Source organism: Dermochelys coriacea, chromosome 7, assembly GCF_009764565.3.
Source record: "Dermochelys coriacea isolate rDerCor1 chromosome 7, rDerCor1.pri.v4, whole genome shotgun sequence".
NCBI lineage: Eukaryota > Metazoa > Chordata > Testudines > Dermochelyidae > Dermochelys > Dermochelys coriacea.
The window spans coordinates 61,188,620-61,209,643 of record NC_050074.1 but is presented as its reverse complement, the minus strand read 5'-3'; the positions used below and the strand labels follow the sequence as shown (position 1 = coordinate 61,209,643).

At 47.5% G+C, this 21,024-nt stretch overlaps 1 protein-coding gene across 9 annotated transcripts in view; it reads left to right on the top strand.

The window, feature by feature from the left end:
* The first annotated feature begins 1,006 nt into the window (after positions 1-1,006).
* The window catches only part of ERLIN1 (ER lipid raft associated 1), a 59,722-nt gene continuing 39,704 nt past the window's right edge, over positions 1,007-21,024 (top strand). For 3 of the 9 annotated variants that reach the window (XR_005293963.2, XM_038409694.2, XM_038409689.2), the window contains exons 1-2: positions 1,007-1,028; positions 17,264-17,387. Coding sequence is in view for 8 of the 9 variants with exons in the window: in XM_038409694.2 (XP_038265622.1) it covers positions 1,022-1,028; positions 17,264-17,387 (131 nt within the window). In the remaining variant the exon portion in view is untranslated. The other 6 variants (XM_043519905.1, XM_043519903.1, XM_038409693.2 and 3 more) reach the window with 4 other exon arrangements.

The window sequence follows — 21,024 nt, the reverse complement described above, 5'->3', positions numbered from 1 at the left end:
TCACCAATGCATGTAAAGCCATATTTTATATAATCATAGTCATATTTTCTTTTCTTTGTAAGTGACTTTCTAGGACCATCATGATCATTAGATTTAATTTCCACAGTGTGGACTTGAGGAAACACTAGCTGATTCTTGTGTCTTTACATTTTCCTTTTTCAGCCACTTATCCATTGAACTTGTGTACAAAAGTGCTAATAAAAATAACACAGAGAGACTACTAACAACCAACAAACTAAGAAATGAGAAGATTCATTCAAGTCTCACTGAAGCAAAACAGCACTCCAGAGAGAATGACATTACTGAGGTACCTTAACACTGCTACACTGGCTACAATGTGCTTCCGGCTGGTTTGACTTGCAAACAGCTTTTCTTCCGCCACGAACTCCGTCCCTATGAGGGTGCCCTGCAAGGGACAAATTAGCTTGGACCACTCCCCACATACAGCGTGGCCCCTGTTCACTCTGCCCTCACTGACAAGGACAGGGGTCTGGGCTGCCACCTGCGCGCCTGGGGTCTCAGCTCCCGCCCTGCCCACCACAGGGCTCAGGCTATTGGCCCTGCACCGGGGTCTAGCAGCTCTCCATTGTGTGCAACTGCCTGACCATCCAGGCTGGTTCCAAGCACTAGACATGCGCCTGACTGGAGTAGGCAGAAATACTGGATCTCCTGAGCCTGAGAGAAGAGACTTTGCAAGCACAGCTGCAGAAGAGCTATAGCAATGTGAAAACAGATTGTTCAGGGGATGCAGGCAAAGGGGTATAACAGGGATCAGCAGCAGTGCTGTGTGCACTTTGTCAGGGATGCCATAAAGCTAAGGAGTGCAATAGATTTGGTGCTGTGCCACAGACCTGCCACTTCATGTCATACTTGCTGCAGACCGCACCAGCACCCAGCAGACCATCGTGAATACCTCTGAGGAGCCTAAGCCAGAGACCCCTGCCATGAGTGGTGAAGAGGAGATGGGGCGGGGGACTCCTACCAGGCCATGAGCCAATTTGAGAAGTCAGTGTAGCCAGTCATGCCAGGTGAGTGCAGATGAGCCTGATGAAGGGGAAGGGAACTCGGGTAAGTGTGTGCATGCATTTTTTCTTATATTGCTCAAATTTAAGATGCACCCGAACCATTCCAGGCTAGCACGCCAAAGATACTGACTTTCACTGTTTTACTCATACTAGAAGGGTAATGGTACAAGAGACATATAGACAGATTTGGTATCTTCTTTTCATTCCCATTAGGTTGGGTGGGGTGGTGGTGGCATGCAGAGTATTTTGTTTATATTGCACAGAGATTTCCTTTTTGTCCTCCTGAGAGATCTCGAAACTTTCAGGGAGATGCTCTGCAATCCTCTCCCAAAGGTTCCCATGGATGGCTGCCTTATTTCTTCCTCCACAGGTGAACACTTTCCCACACCGCTCTGTTGTGAGTTCGGTTGATACCATTGCAGTAAACTGGCTAGCAACATTCAAACTCAGGATGCCAGTAGCAGCTGTGTTCTCTGTGCCTTTGTGACCCTTACGTGCGATCAGCTAAAACCACCACCGTCTGTGGAAAATAGTTCTAATATTCATTGCTTTTGTCTTATACCCATGGAACAAGGACCAATATTTTATAGCTTCCTGCAAAAGAAAATCCTTATCCCCCTTGTCCTTGGTGGGGAACAGAGTGGTGCAGGGCTGAGCTGTTCCAATGCTGAAGCATCAATAAGCATTTCTTATTAAAAGTATTTATGCAAATAGGAGAAGGCAGCTTTGAAACTTATCTTTCCCTTTCCCCTGTGACTGTAAATTCAGTGGTACAGCTGTACTACTTTTATAAAGCAGCTTCTCGCATGGTGGCTTTGAGCGATGCTCCCTTTACACCTGCAGAACTCCTGCCCCTGCTAGAGAGAGAGCGAGAGAGAAGAAAACTAGGGAGGACATGTTCTGAGAGATGCTGTACTGGATCATGAAAAAAGGACCGATATGACCAATAGCATGGAAAAATGTGATACTTCCATTGTCGTTTTGCAGTGTTTCTTGGAGCTGTGTTGGTCCTAGGATACTAGAGAAACAAGGTAGGTGAGGTAGTATCTTTTATTGGGCCAACTTTGGTTGGTGAAAAAGTCACAAGCTTTTAGCTCATCACTGAGCTCTTCTTCAGGTCAGGTGTGAAAAACTCTAAGTAAGCTTAAAAGTTTCTCTTCTAGCAACAGAAGTTAGTCTAATAAAAGATACTACCTTGCCCTCTTGTTTCTCCAGCATGGAAAAAAAGTCCCCAGAATCCCACCAGGATAAAGAGGGGAAACACTAAGCCATAATGTAACAAATCCACAGGCTGTACATCCTCGTTCACCCTGCTTGCAGTTTTCAGAACAGCTCTGTGTTCTTAAAGAAGTGAATGTTATGCACTTTCCCTGACCAACCCATGTTGATATCTGTGAAATGTTACTTATAAGTCACTAATGCTTGAAAAAGCATGGAACAGTAGCCATTTTTGCTGATCTGCTTTGTGGCAAGGTGGCCTGTTGCCAAAAGAGGAATATGCGTCCTCTATGTAGCCCCACCTCAGTTTGGGTAGTCTATTATTGCAAATCTATTCACTATGTCCTTCATATTGCCAACAGTCACAGTCCTATGTAGCAGATAACTGGCCCTACACACTTGCATAAGTGAGTTACCTTCTGTTCTTTAGGGGGCATTGTCCTGTCCCCTTCCTTCCTCATGTACTCTCACCCACAACACACCTTCCTTCCTCTCCTTTGTTTTTGTTTCCTCCTGCCACCATCACCCCCCATTTTTGTAACTTCAGCTCTAAATTCTAGATGGTCAGTTCTTCAAGCCAGAATCCAATATATTTTAGAACAGACACCGTCATGGCCTGGCTTTTAAATGCTTGTTTGTGCCATGGGGGGGGGAGATGAGCATCTTTTACTTTTTTATCCTTTATGTAAAGAAATGGAGACGTTAGGTCATTTTTCAGCTTTTTCTCTGGCCCGTTTGTGCTGCCTCGGTGCCACAAAACACTTGACAGCTATCCTGACAAAAGCGCATAGAGCTTCCCCAACCCAACTTTAGTGGATGGCTATAGCTGTTGTAAGAGGAGCAGCCCTATTGTTCCACAAATTAACAATGGGGATCGACGGGGGGGGAGAGTATGGGCTTTTCAGGAGTCAGATCACTTTTAAACAATGTTACAGAAGAACGACACAATACCATTGCCCAGACCTGCCCCCTGGCATCGACCCTCAGTCCTATTGCTCCACTCATGACTCGGCATGCCCCCTACAGTGTGACACTCCCTAGCCCTAACCCTGAGCATCACCCCCACTGTGACACCTCTGGCCCCAGCATTTATCCTCATTGCCGTGAAATTGCCCAGCCCCACCTATGCAGTATAGTACATTGTCCAACCGTGCACCATTGCTCTGTAACACCCCGAGCTGCCCAGTCACGACCCCAGTACTAAGTGCTGCCCCTAGTGTGACGCTGCCCAACCTCATCCCTCCCAGCACTGACTCTCATCCCTGTGTAAGGCTGCCCTATGCCACCCCAGCACTGAGCTCTCCCCCCAACATTGAGCATCACCCCCCAATGTGACACCTCTGCCCCCAACATTGATCCTCATCCCATTCCTGCCCACCCAGCCCAGTGCATCACCTTCACGGTGTGATGCCCCTAGCCCTGATCCTCCTCCTAATGTGGCACTACCCAGCCAGCCCACTCGCACTGAACGTTGCCCCAATGGGCGTGACGTGGCTGAGCCCCACCTCTCAGCTACCCTCAGTGTGACACGGCCCAGTCCTGCACTGAGCCTGCCCCGTAGTGCGGCACCGCCTTGCCCCCAGCACTGAGCCCCGACCCCCCGTTGGATTCGATGTGGGGGGGCTTCTAGTACTACGCGGATCCGTGGCGACAGGTATTTTGTTCTCGCTGCCTTACCGTACATGGGAACTGGCCCCTTCTGGTCGGTGATTGGCTGGTAGGAGGTGGAAGCGGGCGCTGTTAGCTGCGTGTGCGCGGGAGCGACGCGTCCGCTGGCTCGCGAGGGGCGGCGCTGAGCAGGTACCGCGGGGCGGCGGAGATCCCCTCACGCCACATGCCTCGTCTGGGGGAGCGCGCTGGCCCTGCCGCTGGCGCGGCGGCGGCCGAGACCCGCACGGCGTGCCTGGCGGCCGGGCAGCCGCTGCTCCGGGGCGGGGCCCGGGGCCCCTCGCTGCGGCCCGGAGCGTTCTCAGCGGTCCTCTGGCGAGCCCCTGGCTGTGCCTGCGGGGGCGTTGGGGGGCGGCCGGGGACATGGCTCCGGAGGAGCGAGGGAGCTGCTGCGCTGGGCTGGGGAAGGGCCGCGCGGCTGCAGCCTGCCCCTGGGCGGGTGTTGAAAGCGGCAGGACCGTTTCCTCCCGCTTCAGAAAGCGAGTCCGAGGCGGGCGGTGGAACGGTTAGCGCTGAGGCTCCGTAACGCTGCGCCGAGGTCCCCGCGGCTGACTCGGGCTAAGGAGCTGGAGTCCGGGCCCAAGGGCACTGCGAACGGGGAGCCTGCGAGCATGGACACCGCAATAAAACCGCCTCTTAGCCCGAGGTCCACGAGCCGGAGTCGGCGGGTACGGGCCAGCCGCGGGTGTCTAGTCACAGCGTAGACATGTCCTAAGAGCTCAGGTAGAACAGACCCAAACAGTAGGTAAAGCAGTTCTTGCTTACAGGACACGGTGCGCCTTGTCAGGAGAGACTGGGCGATGTGAGGTAAACGTATGAATGCTCGCGTTGCGTTGCAGGATGAGAAGTGCAATAGCGGTGCTTGACGTGCTCCAGAGTTTGAATAGGTCTCGTGGAGAAACTCCCAGACTAATTGATTTTGCAGCAGGTGGGGTGACTAAAGCAGCAATCCAGACTCCTGGCTGCGGAGGTCTGTGCTTAGGAAGCTGCAGCTGTGTCTTAGTTTATTCTCGCTGGGCCATTTTTAATCATGCTGAAGAGTCTGGTGGTGTAGTGCTGTGTGAAAAAGTGTGAGCATATTAATAGTAAGAGCTCTTCACTTTCCCACAAGCTGAAGGTGAAATGTCCTGGGGGGCATGTTCTAGTATGGCTGTCTATTGGTGCTTGCTGAGATAGGCAATCATTACACCAGTTTCTTGATAGCCTCATATGTCAGCTGTGGGTTTCTTAGGCTGATTCTTATGAACACAGACACATTCTACCCAGTCCCTTAGCTTCTGTGGTTTTGGGCTCTCTTCCCCAGTGAATAATTTCACTGCTGCCTACAGTTCTGAGCAGCCACAGGGAGACTTATCCAGAAACTTGATAACTTCATTCTGTAGCTGCTTGGCAAAATTCTGAGCCTTTAATGCTGTTTTATCTGCAGATACAGGAAGACAAGACTGCGCATTAGTTACACCTGATTCTTTGCAATCTGTCACGAGAAATGTCACTTTTTCAAATAAAGGAAAAGCAAAGAGTCTGCAAAAATAGATGACCAGCTTCTCCCCTTCTCACCCTAAACATTCAGAAGTGAGAAGCTTTTGGTTCTCAGCCATTCCCTTGGGGGCCCTTTGATCTCTACCACTCTTCTGATTTGCACCAAGCTAGTCGTCACAGCAGCCCTCAGTCAGGGAAGGACTAGCTTGTCAAAGATTGTTCTAGGAAGTGTCCAGTTTAGTTCAGGAGAAAGATGTTTAGACACCTGGGCTGGATGAGGAACTTAGAGAAAGGCTCCTTAATACTTTTCTAGATAGTTCTGCACCCTGGAGCAACTGTTGGCACCAAAGGGAAAGTTGATCTCCTTGCCCTGCTAAAACCCACAAGCTGAAAAACTTAATTTCAGTTCTGTGAGGTGACTATTTAAAAGTGCATAGTCTTGCTGGCCTCGGTGAAATTGTGAATGTTTATTCCTGCCTGTTCCTGCCACCTTTCAGCTGTTTGGCTGGAGCAGCCTAAGCAAGACATCAAAGAGCTGAGGCTTTACTTTCTGATCAAAGTCCTCCCCCACGCCCCAAGTAAACAAGGCTGTCTCTCAGCTACTTCTGTGCCTGTTTGAGGGAAGGGCAGATTGTGTCTACAATATTTATTACAATGGGAAAAAGTCTTAACAGTCCCATAACTCAGGAGCTCAAGGGCATTTTCTCTAACTGTTTAAATCCTGTCTGGGTAGAGATGACACATGACAAATTTCACTCCCAAATGTGGAAGTTTTGGGATACCCTAGTGTGTGAGTTCTCACCTTTTGTGCATACCCCAGCTAGTCAGTGTTGGCTGAAGGCAGGAACTCCCCCTCCAGGATGCTTTCCATAAGTAGCCAGTCCAAGGGTTCTTGCATCTTCCTCTGAAATACCTGCACTGGCTTCTCTTGGAGAAAAGATACCAGACTACAAGTCATACTCCTGGGGGAATTCTGCACCAAAAAATTAAAAATTCTGCACACAATATTTTAAAACTGCACAATTGTGCAAATTTTATTTGTCAAAATAACACTATATAATCACATCAGTTTCAGTTATTTTGGTTATTTATTTCAAAATATCTGCCATCAAGTATGTCTGTAACTCTCTACTCCTGGGGGAATTTTTTGTCTGTGTTGTTAAAGAAAACCCTCTGACGGCTGGGCAGACTATGGCCTGCGGGCCACATCTGTCCTGTCAGACCATTACATCTGGCCCTCAGCTCCCACTGGGGAGCAGGATCAGGGGCTTGCCCCGCTCCATGAGGCTTCCAGGAAGCAGCCAGCATGATTTCCCCACTGGCTCCTACATAGTACCCAGATTTCAGAGTAGCAGCCGTGTTAGTCTGTATTCGCAAAAAGAAAAGGAGTACTTGTGGCACCTTAGAGACTAACAAATTTATTTGAGCATAAGCTTTCGTGAGCTACAGCTTACACGAAAGCTTATGCTCAAATAAATTTGTTAGTCTCTATGGTGCCACAAGTACTCCTTTTCATAGTACCCAGAGGCGTGGTCAAGTGGCTCTGCACACCACCCCATCCACAGGCGCTGCCCCTGCAGCTCCTGTTGACCGTGGTTCCCAGCCAGTGGGAGCTGCAAGGGTGGCGCTTGCAGATGGGGAGGCGCGCAGAGCCATCTGGCCGTGCATTGGAGCTAGAGGGGGGACATGCCGCCGGGAGCTGCTTGAGGTAGGCGCGCCAATCTCGTGCGCCGGGAGCTTGCCCCAATCCCCTGCCACAGCCCTGATCCCCCTTCAAACTCCTTGATCCCAGCCCAGAGCCCCCTCTTGTACCCCAAGCCCCTCATCCCCAGCCCCATCCCAGAGCCTCCACCCCCAGCCAGAGCCCCAGTAGCCTGCCCCATCCTGATCCCCCTCCGAACCCATTGGTTCCAGCCTGGAGCCCACTCCTGCACCCTGAACTCCTCATTTCTGTCCCCACCCCAGAGTCCACACCCCCAGCAGGAGCCCTTGCCCCCTCCTGCACCCCTACCCTGAATTTCATGAGTATTCATGACCCGCCATGCAATTTCCATATCCCAATGTGGCCCTCATGCCAACAAATTTGCCCACCCCTTCACTCTGACAACTCAATTCCTGTTTCTCTGCTCCCTCCCCCCCCCATAGCCCAGCTGCGGGGACCAGACACACTTTCCCCCACCCTCCCAGAGACCAGCTGCAGGCCCCCCAGAGCCTAGCCATAAGGCCCTTCCTGGCCTAGACACACTCATCCACTCCTCCTAGAGGTTGGCTGCAGCCCCCCCCCACCCAGACACACACACCCTTTCCCCCTCCGAGCCCAGCCATGCACCCTCCCCTAGCCCAGATACTTCCCCTTCTCTCCTCCCCCCCCCCCCCCCCCCCCGAGGCCAGCTGTGGGCCTCCCCTCTCCCAGAAATATACACCCCTCCCCCCCAGCCCAGCCATGCACAACACCCCCCCCAGCCCAGACACTTCCTCTCCCCCTCCCTTGAGGCCAGCTTTGCCTCCCCAGCCCAGACACAGTCACCCCCTCCCACCTAGAGTCCTGCCATAAGGCTTTCCCCAGCCTAGACACTCACTCCTCCCCCTCAGAGCCCAGCTGTGGGGCCTTCCCCAGATCAGACACTCTCACCTCGTACCCAGGGATCCAGAGCAGAAACAGCCTGATACTGGGTTCCAGCTTTGCACAGAGTTTCCTGTGCACCATTGCCTCGTTGCTTCAGGGCATGCTGGGAACTGCAGCTGCTGGGAGCCCTCTACTTCACTCCACTTTCCCCTAGCCTTGTCTTCTATTTGTGAGCTGGGCTCTGCCGGGTCCAGTGGCCCCTGATGGCAGCCAACATCTCTGCAGCCCATTTCTGTGGGAGCGGGAAGGAAATTCTGCGCACACAACATTAATTTCTGCAAAATTCTGCCTTGTGCAGTGGTGCAGAATTCCTCCAGGAGTAAAGTCGGATCCAGTGTGAAAATTGCTATGTTCCTAAAGAAAAATGTGCAAGCTTAAACTTGCTGGGTTAAGAAGTGGGGTATGGGGGGAGTGTTTACCCTTTTTTAGCTGTCTAGAAGTGTTTAATTGCAAATTTTGGGTGTTGGCTATCCATTTTTACCTGGAGAGCTAGTAGGGTTGTGGTACTGTGTGAAGGAAGCAATTCCTGAGCCAACCGAGAGGAAAGGGTTTTTAGTCAGTTTATCTAAAATTGTATTTAAACTCATATTTAACTGAAATGTTAGACAAACAGTTGAGAAGGAAGATCTCTGAAGATCTGCCTTTTCTTCTTAGGGCACAGAGCTCTTTTTCCAGTTCTTTGGCTCTTGTAGGGGACACCTTATTCAAAAGCAGAAAATGAAACGTTGTTATTTTTAAAGGTAAAACAAGCACTGCATCTGCCTTTTGGGGGGAGAGAGAAAATATACGTACAGTATAAAGAAGCAAAAAAGACATAAATTAGGTGACTTATTTTTTGCAGATCACCTTAAATTATAGGTGTGACTAAGTGTCTGCAGTAGCAAAATAAGAACAGCTTGCTGAGGACAGCTGTACACTCCTTCCTGCATACAAAGGTTTTTACTTGGCTGTTTACAGGTTCTAAAGTTGCAGTAAAATTAATAGCCAAGTTCATATAGCGTAGAGGCCAAGATACTTCAGAAACCAATTAAGTACTGAACCCTTGATTCTTTTCAGAGTAGCAGCTGTGTTAGTCTGTATCCGCAAAAAGAAAAGGAGTACGTGTGGCACCTTAAGAGACTAAGAAGTGAGATGTAGCTCACAAAAGCTTATGCTCAAATAAATTTTAGTCTCTAAGGTGCCACAAGTGCTCCTTGATTCTTGTCACTTTGCCACTGTAACTTCCAATTGCATGGAGAATTTAAAGAGGTGTTGTGAGGCGCACAAACAGAGTTCTGTTCTTTTTTTTTTTTTTTTAATTTCCTTATTTGTTACTAATAGCATCTTAGCTGACAGAATTTGAAAATATCAAATTCACTGCACATGACTGCTTAGGCAATAAGAATCGGCAAGTCATTTTCTAATATGTGCCTGCACTGCATTTGGACATGAATCTACAAAGTTCAGGCTACAAATGCTGCAGAACATATTGTGTTCCTTTAAAAAAGCTTTTGTGAAAGTAGAGGGGGGGAAGGTTTCCATGGAAACATTTCTATTGGTGGGAGGCCTTTTTAAACTAGATTTACCTTGGGCCTAAGTCAATTTTTCAGTGTCATTCTAGGCCCATTTACACTACAAGTTCAGCCATATCACAGGGAACCACTTAACATACTGTTGTGTCCCCAGTCATGGTTAGAGTATGACTTTGGTGTTGAAACAGGACCGTTAAAGGATACAGTCAACAGTGGTCCTTGTGACTGAGGTGTTCTTTTAGGTAGCTGGGTGTTTCTGTGGAGGAGCTTGGAAGGCAGGACCCATTGGTGTGACTCCTTATTTAAATTGAGCCAATGCAGGAGCCAGGCTCTGGAGTGATGTCCTTTTGAGTGTTTGTATTGCTAAGAAGATGAGCTGCTGCGGTTTGAACCAGTTGGAGCCTTATGTTGGTGAATTCATTTCTAGATATATTGCTACGGTAATCTAGTTGAACGATCACAAATGCTGAGGTCACTTGTGTCTGGACCCGAGTCTGACAAGCTGAGACAAACACAGATGGAAGAGGATCTTTCCGCAGCTAGAGATTTATGATGGGTTCAAGATTGTGTCTATAGACTTGGCTATCTGAGGAGAGGTAATATGCTGGCAGCAAGTTCTTTGAAGCATTTTACTCCACTGGTATTGGCTCCATCTAAACCAGGTTTAGTTTCATCATTATCTCTTCATCCGGCACTACTGTTTCCTTTTGTATTTGGATAGCTAGGTATCATCCATGTATTGCTGAGTCCATGAGGCCCTGTGATTTTACCTACTGGCTCCATGCAACCCATCTGTCAATAGTATGGATCCCTATGGTACTCCATAGGAGTGGGCTCTGGAGATGGAAGACAGTTTCCCATCATGACTCTTGTGGTTTGGCCTAAAAAGGAAGGATTGGAATGTTTTTTTCAGTGTGCTGTTGCATGCCTCTGCTGTGTCTCTGAGATGGGACAGCTGCATTTTATGACTGACAGTATACAAGGCCTTACAGATCCAGCAGTCATAGTATGGCTATACACCAAAATCCAGGGACAAAAAGCAGTCATCAGTATGTCCACAGCATCAGCTCTATCATGCCCTGGCCTGAAGCTTTATTGGGAGAGATCCAGGATATTCATAGTGGAGTGGGAGACAGCTATTTACTCAGAAATGGGAGGTTGGACTCTGAGCATTGGGCAATGAGATTGGTTACATTGAATAATAGTTTCTTGTTGCATTTGGAATCTTTTCTGAGGGATGGTAGAATTTGCTCCCCAGAAAAGATTTTGGTTGTCGTATGATTTCATGCAGAGCCTCTGGGACTTCCTTTTGGGCCAGTTTGAGAGGAAGGGTGTTGTGTTTTTGGGCCTGTATTTTATTACTGTTTCCTGACACTAATTACTCACGACTTTAATGTGGATTGCGCACATAGTTAGGGTTCCCATCTACACAACAAAATGCAGACATGCTTTAGCCATGTTGGGTCACAGGTGTCTCCTTTGACGTGTCTGCCTGTATTTCTAGCACAAATGGGAAGCCACTTTTGTGTCCTTATATTTTTGCAGCTGTTTATGCCACTGAAACTCAAGAACAAGTTTGTTCTGCCACCTTGCTCACTTAAATATACTTCAGGGAATATATTAAGCTTTTAATAGATTTTTTTTTTTTTTTTTTAATACCAGAAGTGATTCATGATCTAGTCTGACCTCCTGAATAATGCAATTCATGGAGCGTAGTGACTCCTGAATCTTAGGCCTTCTCTACACTGGCAAGTTTCTGCACAGTAAAGCAGCTTTCTGCGGTGTAATTCCCAAGATGTACACACTACCGAGCCATTTAGTGCACAGAAACTGCGCAGTTGCAGCACTGTAAAAAAACAAAAAAAAAAAAAACAAAACCCCACCATCCCGACGATAGGCATACAGCTTTCTGCGCCGGGGCTAGAGCGCTGCAGTGCCAGTGTAGACACCCTGGTTGATTACAGCGCTGCAGTTGGCCTCCAGGAGGTGTGTCTCAATGCCTGTTCTTGCCTCTCTGGTCGTGGGTTTGAACTCTACTACCCTGCCCTCAGATGACCAACTGTGAGCCCCACCCCTTAAATTCCTTGGAATTTTGAAAGTCCCCTTCCTGTTTGCTCGGAGACGCATGCAGTGGTCTCAGTGCATCTTTCCAGGTGACATTGCCTGCTCCATGCACCAGGCAATCCCCCTCTTGGAGCAATGCTAAGCTTCTGGACCTCATTAGCATTTGGGGAGAGGAGGTGGTCCAGTCCCAGCTGTGCTCCAGCAGCAGGAATTATGATACCTATGGGCAGATGTCACAATGCATGACAGAAAGGGGCTGTGACCTGGACACACTACAGTGCAGGGTCAAAGTGAAGGAGCTGCGGATCGCCTACCACAAGGCACAAGAGGCAAACCACTGCTCACGAGCTGCCGGTTCTACAGAGAGCTGGATGCGATACTCTGTGGCGACCCCACTCCACTGCGAAGGCCCCTGTGGATACTTCAGTGGCTCGCGTGCAAGTCGAGACTGGACAGAGCCAGGAGGAGGAAATCTTGGATGAGGATGTGGAGTGGGAGGGGGACCCAGAGGCAGAGGATGACTCGGAGGTCAGAGCTGCATGCAGCCAGGAGCTCTTTTCTACCCCAGAGGAGGCTAGCCAGTCGCAGCTTTCGGAGCTTGGTGAAGCACAAACAGGCAAGGAGGCCCCCGGTAAGTGGCTTTGATTTGGGAATAGTTGAAGCGTGTTGTTGGAGGCAGGAGGATGGCAGAAAGCAGGTTTGTGTCTGACGCACGTACCACCATATGCCTAGTCTGAGCAGCGGAACAGGGTCTTGACTCCCTCACTTCATGGGAATCTCCCTCGGAGATCTCCAGGAAGCTCTCAAGGAGATATTGGGCAATCCACTGCCGCAGGTTCTTTGGCAGAGTTTCTTTGTTTCTTGCCCTATTAAGGGTGACTTTCCCACGCCACTCCGCTGTCACTGGCAGGGTAGACGACTGTTGCGGCACACAGGTGAGCCGCATAAGGGCCAGGGCAGAAGCTGCAGTCTTGGAGAAGACCCTCCCTTGATTCCCTGCTCACCCTCAGCAGTGAGATATCTTCCATAATGAACACAGCCTGTGGAAAATGTGGGGACGGTAATGATTATAAGGCCCCCGCTACGGTGCCGGCTCTCCCCAAGATCCACGTGCCCAGTGTACAGTACGGTCCTGGAACACGGATTTTTTCCCCCTGCAATTACTCACCATTTTGGGGGTCTTGTGGCTTGTGTGCTTGCCTGGGGTCAGCCAGTTAGTGACAGGTATGTGAATAGTGGCTGTGTTTTGAATCACTGAGTCAGTGGTCTGTATGTTGCAAACAATACTGTTTCTGTAAAATGTTGCATTTTGGCTTCACAGGATGCCCATCCTCCCTCTTCATCGGCGGCTGAACAGCTGCGCAGAATTAGAAAGCAGCCATGAAGAACTAAAGGTTTCAGAGTAGCAGCTGTGTTAGTCTGTATTCGCAAAAAGACGAGGAGTACTTGTGGCACCTTAGAGACTAACAAATTTATTTGAGCATAAGCTTTCGTGAGCTACAGCTCACTTCATTGGATGCATTCAGTGGAAAATACAGTGGGGAGATTTACATACACACACAGAGAACATGAAACAATGGGTTTTATCATACACACTGTAAAGAGAAAAGGAGTACTTGTGGCACCTTAGAGACTAACAAATTTATTAGATGCATCCGATGAAGTGAGCTGTAGCTCACGAAAGCTTATGCTCTAATAAATTTGTTAGTCTCTAAGGTGCCACAAGTACTCCTTTTCTTTTTGCGAATACAGACTAACACGGCTGCTACTCTGAAAACTGTAAAGAGAGTGATCGCTTAAGATGAGCTAACTTTGTGACTTTGTCCTCACCCCTAACTATTTCACATTTGGGGACAATGTATACCTTCAAATCAGCGGCACTGCTATGGGAACCCACATGGCCCCACAGTATGCCAACATTTTTATGGCTGACTTAGAACAACGCTTCCTCAGCACTCATCCCCTAATGCCTCTGCTCTTCTTGTGCTACACTGATGACATCTTCATCATCTGGACCCATGGAAAAGAAGCCCTTGAGGAATTCCACCATGATTTCAACAATTTCCATCCCACCATCAACCTCAGCCTGGACCAGTCCACACAAGAGATCCACTTCCTGGACACTACGGTGCTAATAAGCGATGGTCACATAAACACCACCCTATACCGGAAACCTACTGACCGCTATTCCTATCTACATGCCTCCAGCTTTCACCCAGATCGCACCACATGATCCATTGTCTACAGCCAAGCTCTACGATATAACTGCATTTGCTCCAACCCCTCAGGCAGAGACAAACACCTACAAGATCTCTATCATGCATTCTTACAACTGTAGTACCCACCTGCTGAAGTGAAGAAACAGATTGACAGAGCCAGAAGAGTACCCAGAAGTCACCTACTACAGGAGAGGCCCAACCAAGAAAATAACAGAACGCCACTAGCCATCACCTTCAGCCCCCAACTAAAACCTCTCCAATGCATCATCAAGGATCTACAACCTATCCTGAAGGACGACCTATCACTCTCACAGATCTTGGGAGACGGGCCAGTCCTTGCTTACAGACAACCCCCCAACCTGAAGCAGATACTCACCAGCAACCACACACCACACAACAGAACCACTAACCCAGGAACCTATCCTTCCAACAAAGCCCTTTGCCAACTCTGTCCACATAACTATTCAGGGGACACCATCATAGGGCCTAATCACATCAGCCAAACTATCAGAGGCTCGTTCACCTGCACATCTACCAATGTGATATATGCCATCATGTGCCAGCAATGCCCCTCTGCCATGTACATTGGTCAAACTGGACAGTCTCTACGTAAAAGAATAAATGGACACAAATCAGACGTCAAGAATTATAACCTTCAAAAACCAGTCGGAGAACACTTCAATCTCTCTGGTCACTCGATTACAGACCTGAGAGTGGCTAATCTTCAACAAAAAAGCTTCAAAAACAGACTCCAACGAGAGACTGCTGAATTGGAATTAGTTTGCAAACTGGATACAATTAACTTAGGCTTGAATAGAGACTGGGAGTGGATGGGTTATTACACAAAGTAAAACTAAAACTATATTCCCTTCCCCACCCCCCACTGTTCCTCAGGCATTCTTGTCAACTGCTGGAAATGGCCCACCTTGATTATCACCACAAAAGGTTTTCTTCCTCCCCCCTCCTCCCCTTCCTGCTGGTAATAGCTCATCTTAAGTGACCACTCTCCTTACAGTGTGTATGATAAAACCCATTGTTTCATGTTCTCTGTGTATGTATATAAATCTCCCCACTGTATTTTCCGCTGAATGCATCCAATGAAGTGAGCTGTAGCTCACGAAAGCTTATGCTCAAATAAATTTGTTAGTCTCTAAGGTGCCACAAGTACTCCTTTTCTTTTTATGAAGAACTAAAGAGGACTTTCTGCGTGATGTTATGATGCACTCTATGGCCAAAAAACAGGAACTGAAGGCATGGCGGGACAGCGAGAAGAGGGACCAAAAGGAGAATGGGGCGTGCCAGAACAAAGCTATGGAGCGGCTCTTAAATGTTATGGAGAGCCAAGCAGACATGCTCCAGGCACTAGTAGCATTGCAAACCTAGCAGCTCCATGCCTGCCCTCCCCTGCAGCTACTGTAGCAAAACACTTTCCCATGTGCCCCCCAGACACCACCAACACACTCTTATCAACCTCCTGGCTCCAGTCTGTACCCGCTGCATTCCACTCCTGTCCCGTCACAGTCCAGCCTTGCGGACTTCCAGTAACCACTACACTCAGCACCCGCCCCTCTGCCGTTTAGCTCTGCTGAAATACAGTACCCGCTGCGCTGTATTCCAAAGGACAAGGTTGCATATGATACCTGGACATATACAAATCTTTAACTGTCCTGGGACCCCACCTCCTCCTAGGGCTGGATGAATGCACTATAAGGTGGGTAGAAAGCTGGCTAGATTGTCGGGCTCAACGGGTAGTGATCAATGGCTCCATGTCTAGTTGGCAGCCGGTGTCAAGTGGAGTGCCCCAGGGGTCGGTCCTGGGGCCCATTTTGTTCAATATCTTCATAAATGATCTGGAGGATGGTGTGGATTGCACTCTCAGCAAATTTGCGGATGATACTAAACTGGGAGGAGTGGTAGATACGCTGGAGGGGAGGGATAGGATACAGAAGGACCTAGACAAATTGGAAGATTGGGCCAAAAGAAATCTAATGAGGTTCAATAAGGATAAGTGCAGGGTCCTGCACTTAGGATGGAAGAATCCAATGCACCGCTACAGACTAGGGACCGAATGGCTCGGCAGCAGTTCTGCGGAAAAGGACCTAGGGGTGACAGTGGACGAGAAGCTGGATATGAGTCAGCAGTGTGCCCTTGTTGCCAAGAAGGCCAATGGCATTTTGGGATGTATAAGTAGGGGCATAGCGAGCAGATCGAGGGACGTGATCGTTCCCCTCTATTCGACACTGGTGAGGCCTCATCTGGAGTACTGTGTCCAGTTTTGGGCCCCACACTACAAGAAGGATGTGGATAAATTGGAAAGAGTACAGCGAAGGGCAACAAAAATGATTAGGGGTCTAGAGCACATGACTTACGAGGAGAGGCTGAGGGAGCTGGGATTGTTTAGTCTGCAGAAGAGAAGAATGAGGGGGGATTTGATAGCTGCTTTCAACTACCTGAAAGGGGGTTTCAAAGAGGATGGCTCTAGACTGTTCTCAATGGTAGCAGATGACAGAACGAGGAGTAATGGTCTCAAGTTGCAATGGGGGAGGTTTAGATTGGATATTAGGAAAAACTTTTTCACTAAGAGGGTGGTGAAACACTGGAATGCGTTACCTAGGGAGGTGGTAGAATCTCCTTCCTTAGAGGTTTTTAAGGTCAGGCTTGACAAAGCCCTGGCTAGGATGATTTAACTGGGACTTGGTCCTGCTTTGAGCAGGGGGTTGGACTAGATGACCTTCTGGGGTCCCTTCCAACCCTGATATTCTATGATTCTATGATTCTATGTCTCCACTGCCCACCCCGTCAAAGAACAAGGGTTAAAAAACCCCAAAATCTTGTGACTGACTAGAGGAGCAGCACTGAAAATACTCCTCCTCCTTCCTAGCTGCTGACCTGAGTGGCTCGACAGAGGAGGAAGCTGTAGAGCCGCCTTCTGCCTTTTGGTGCTGCTGTGTCCTAGGATGCAGATTACAAATGTGTTGCAATTTCTCTTGAATCTTAGATGTTGTACACAAGGTCTTGAAACAATTGATTTAGCTGGATGGTGCTAAGAAAGCTTGTGCTTCTGAGTTGAGACATCTTAATACAACTGAGTGGGCAAAGCTCTTGTAGGTGGGTCTGTGGAGTACTGGTCAGCCACATGGTCCTAGCTCCTTCTCTTGATTTCCAGCTGACAAATCACATTAAATGAAGTTTAATATATATACAGTACTCTCTGAATATTGGTCGTGTAAGTATAGGATTATCGTGCAATTCTGAGCAGGAATGGAAATGGTCTGTGATCGAGAATGGGAGAGGTGTGTCTGAAATGTTTTCTGTGAAGTTGTGGTCTGCATTATAAAAAGGTTTGGGAGCTTCTGCTAGTAAGAAGAATTCATAGGCAAGGGAGGGATTAGGGAATCCTTTTCATTCACTGACAACAACATTGGTGGATGACCATGTGTTTTGTTCCCACAGATGACGTTAGTATGACTATGGCCCAGCCTGGGGCGGTAGTAGCAGCTGCTGCAGGAGTCCTGATTCTCCTCCTCTACTTCTCCATTCACAAAGTTGATGAGGGCCACCTGGCAGTGTATTACAGGTACTATTCCAATGAGTACACCCAAGGTTCTCAACATTCTGCGTTTAATTCTTTCCATTACGGTTCATCCAAGGAAGGTCTTGTGTAAGAGTTTGCCCTGTTCCATTCCTGGGCCTCATCTCAGGAGGGCAATTATTGCTGACTAAAGCGGTAAAAAATTATGACAGTCTAATAATCATGAGATATTATAAAAACATTTTCTGGTCTGTTTGGATTTTGAACTCCCCTGTCACCCTAGTGTGCATGAAACAATTACAGGCTTAAAATTCAGCTTTAAATGCATACAGACAGAGGCTCTAGCTCCCCAACTCCCTCCCCCAGTACCCAGAGCCTTTTCCACATCCCTGTACGCTTGCTTCACAACTCCCACTCTTCCCATACCACTGTGTGCCTAGTCCCCAAGTCCTACCAATAGTCCTTCCTGTATCCCTGTGCACCTGATCTGACTCCCCACTCCTTCCTGCACCTCTGTATGCCTGCTTTCCAGCTCCTACCATGCAGACCTTCCCAGAACCTCTGATCCTGAACTCCTCACCCTTCTTTGGGTACCTGGTCCCTGCCCAGCGATCTGGCTTAGAGCCCTTCCCCGCTACTCTGTGTGCCTAGTCTCCACCTTCCACTTTGGAGGCCAGCTCCCAACTCTGTCAAAAGGGAGCAGTTGGGGCAAAAAACCTAACTGGCTTCAAGACTGAATTTGATAAGTTTATGGAGGGGGTGGTATGATGGGACTGCCTACAATGGCACGTAGCCAATTTATGACTTTTAGCAGCAAATAGCTCCAATGGCTGATGATGGAGCACTAGCTCTGAGTTAGTACAAAGAATTCTTTCCCAGGTGTCTGGCTGGTGGGTCTTGCCCACATGCTCAGGGTCTGATTGCCATATTTGCAGTTGGGAAGGATTTTTCCCCCAGGTCAGATTGTCAGAGACTCTGAGGATTTTTGCCTTTCTGTGCAGCATAGGGCACAGGTCACCTGTAGGTTTAAAATAGTATAAATGGTGGATTCTCTTAACTTGAAGTCTTTAAATCATGGTTTGAGGACTTCAGTAACTCAGCCAGAGGTTAGGGGTCTGTTACAGGAGTGGGTGGATGAGGTGCTATGGCCTGCGATGTGCAGGAGGTCAAACGAGATGATCATGATGGTCCCATCTAGTCTTAAAGTTTAGTCTACGCAAGTTGTTTTTTGTCCAAGTTTTTAACTGACTATGAATTACCACTGCCCTATTCATCCCAGTTTGTCACAGGTCTTGTCTGCCCTAGGTTTCTAGCTATACTCAATGTGTGTTATGCACTGGGACCGTGACCCACACAGCAGGCACATCGCACACTGAACACAGATGCCCCTAAGGCAGCAACATTGGTGTAAAAAGTCCAGTGTAAGCAAGACCTTAATCTGATGGTCTAATTGATCCTGCTGATATTTAAGAATAGGGAATGAAGGAAACAAGTTACCTCAGTCACAGTCTATCCTGTTGCTAAACTTCCCATGGATACTGGCTGCTGGTAAACTACCTAGAGCAGAGCTCCCCAGACTGCTCTGTGGACTTCTTGCAGGCAGGCTATTGGCTCCTCCTATTCATAGAGTCCAAGGCCAGAAGAGACCATTATGATCTCCTGTATTACACAGGCCAGAGAACTTCCCCCCAAAATAATTCCTATAGCAGAGCTTTTAGGGGAAAAAAAAAATCCAATCGTGATTTAAAAATTATCAGTTATGGAGAATCCACCATGACTCTTGGTAAATTGTTTGAATGGTTAATTACCCTCACTGTTAAAAATTTTTTTGCCTTTATTGGATCATATTTGACCTTTCTCTGTTCGATTGAGGTATGCATTATTAATATTTGTTCTCCATATATTTATAGACTGTAATCAAGTTATCCCTTAACCTTCTTTTTGTTAAGCTAAATAGATTGTGTTCCTTCAGTCCATCACTATAAAGGCATGTTTTCTAATCCTTTAGTCATTCTTGTGGCTCTTCTGTGAATCAATTTATGAACATCTGTCTTGAATTGGACGCAGTATTCCAGCATTGGTCATACCAGTGCCAAATACAGAGGTAAAATAACTGCTCTACTCCTGCTTGAGATTCCCCTGTTTATACATCAAAGGGTCACGTTACCCCATTTGACCACAGTATTGTACTGGGAACCTCATTGTCTACCTCCCTTCCCCCAAAAAATATTTTTCAGTCACTGCTTCCCAGGATAGATTATGGTCGACATCCTTACTTCCAGGATGTATGCTTTTACATATGTATCCATTAAAATGCATGTTGCTTGCTTGCTTATTAGGCAGTGCGGATCACTCTGAATCAATGACCTGTCCTCTTCATCGTTTACCACTCCCTCAATTTTTGTGTTTATCTGCAAATTTTCAGTGATTTGTTTTCTTCCAGGTCATTGATACAAATATTAAATAGCATAGGGCCAACAACCAATCTCTGCAGGACCCCACTAAACACTCCCACTCAGTGATGATTCCCCATTTACAATTGCATTTTGAGGGCGATCATTTAGTCATCATTTAATCCATTTAAAGTGCCATGTTAATTGTTACCTTCTAGTTTATAATCAAAACGTCTTGTGCAACCAAGTTAAAAAAAAAAAAAAAAAGATATCAAATTAGTTTGACAGGATCTGTTTTTCGTAAACTCATGTTGATTGGCATTAATTATATTCCTTGACCTTAGTTCCTTCTGTGCTGCAGACACAGCAGGCAAGTCCAGTTCCTCCGTTGATTATGGCAACTTGCTAGTTGTGGTGTTTCTTCGTAGGCAGTGCCAACACATTCATTTTCCTCTATCCCTGTCTTCTGCCGATTCTTCATTGGCCTTACCCACTTTCTCTTTCTTACCACAAGTACCCAGTTCAATGCTTGCTTAGCATGCCTCCTATTTTCCATACAGTATACATGTCCCAACCACCTGAACTTTTTTTCTTTGGTTATATTTTCTAACATCTCCTGCTCTGTCAGCCCTCTTACTCTTGTGTGAATCATTCAGTGTGTTTTTCAGCCTTCTGGAATGGACATCATCTAATCTCTTTTTGTTAGCCACTGTTATCGGTCAAGTCTCTGCTCCGTATAGCAGCGTGATCCTTACAATTGCACAGTATAATCTGACTTTTAGTTTGTGCCGATCTCTGTGTGATCAGACGTTCCTTCTTCCAAAAATGATGTTTGCTTTTCCTAATCTCATATAAATATGTTTATTACAGCCACCTGAAAATGTCGTCACTGTCCCTGGCTAGCAGAACTTTTTCTATCTGTTAGATTTCATTTCCCTCCACTTCTGCATTTTGTTGTCCAGTTTCCTACCTTCATAGTCTTGGTTTTCTCTGCTTTTACTTTCAGTACTTTTTTTTGGCTTCCTGTTCTGCCACAGAGGGCATCAGAACAAAGGGCAATCTTTCTGTTCTGCATCATACTTAGTAAAGCTATGTTGCCTGTAAAGTCAAGGTCTTGTAACCCATCTACACTAATCCATTATATACTGTCCACCATGCTGCTTGTTGCCCACATCATCACCCAGTCTATTGCTAATGCTAAGAAGATTGGTTACAGGCCTAGGTGAGAGGTTCAATATTGTGACTGGAGTTAGACAAGGATGTGTGTTATCACCAGTCTTACTGCGCAT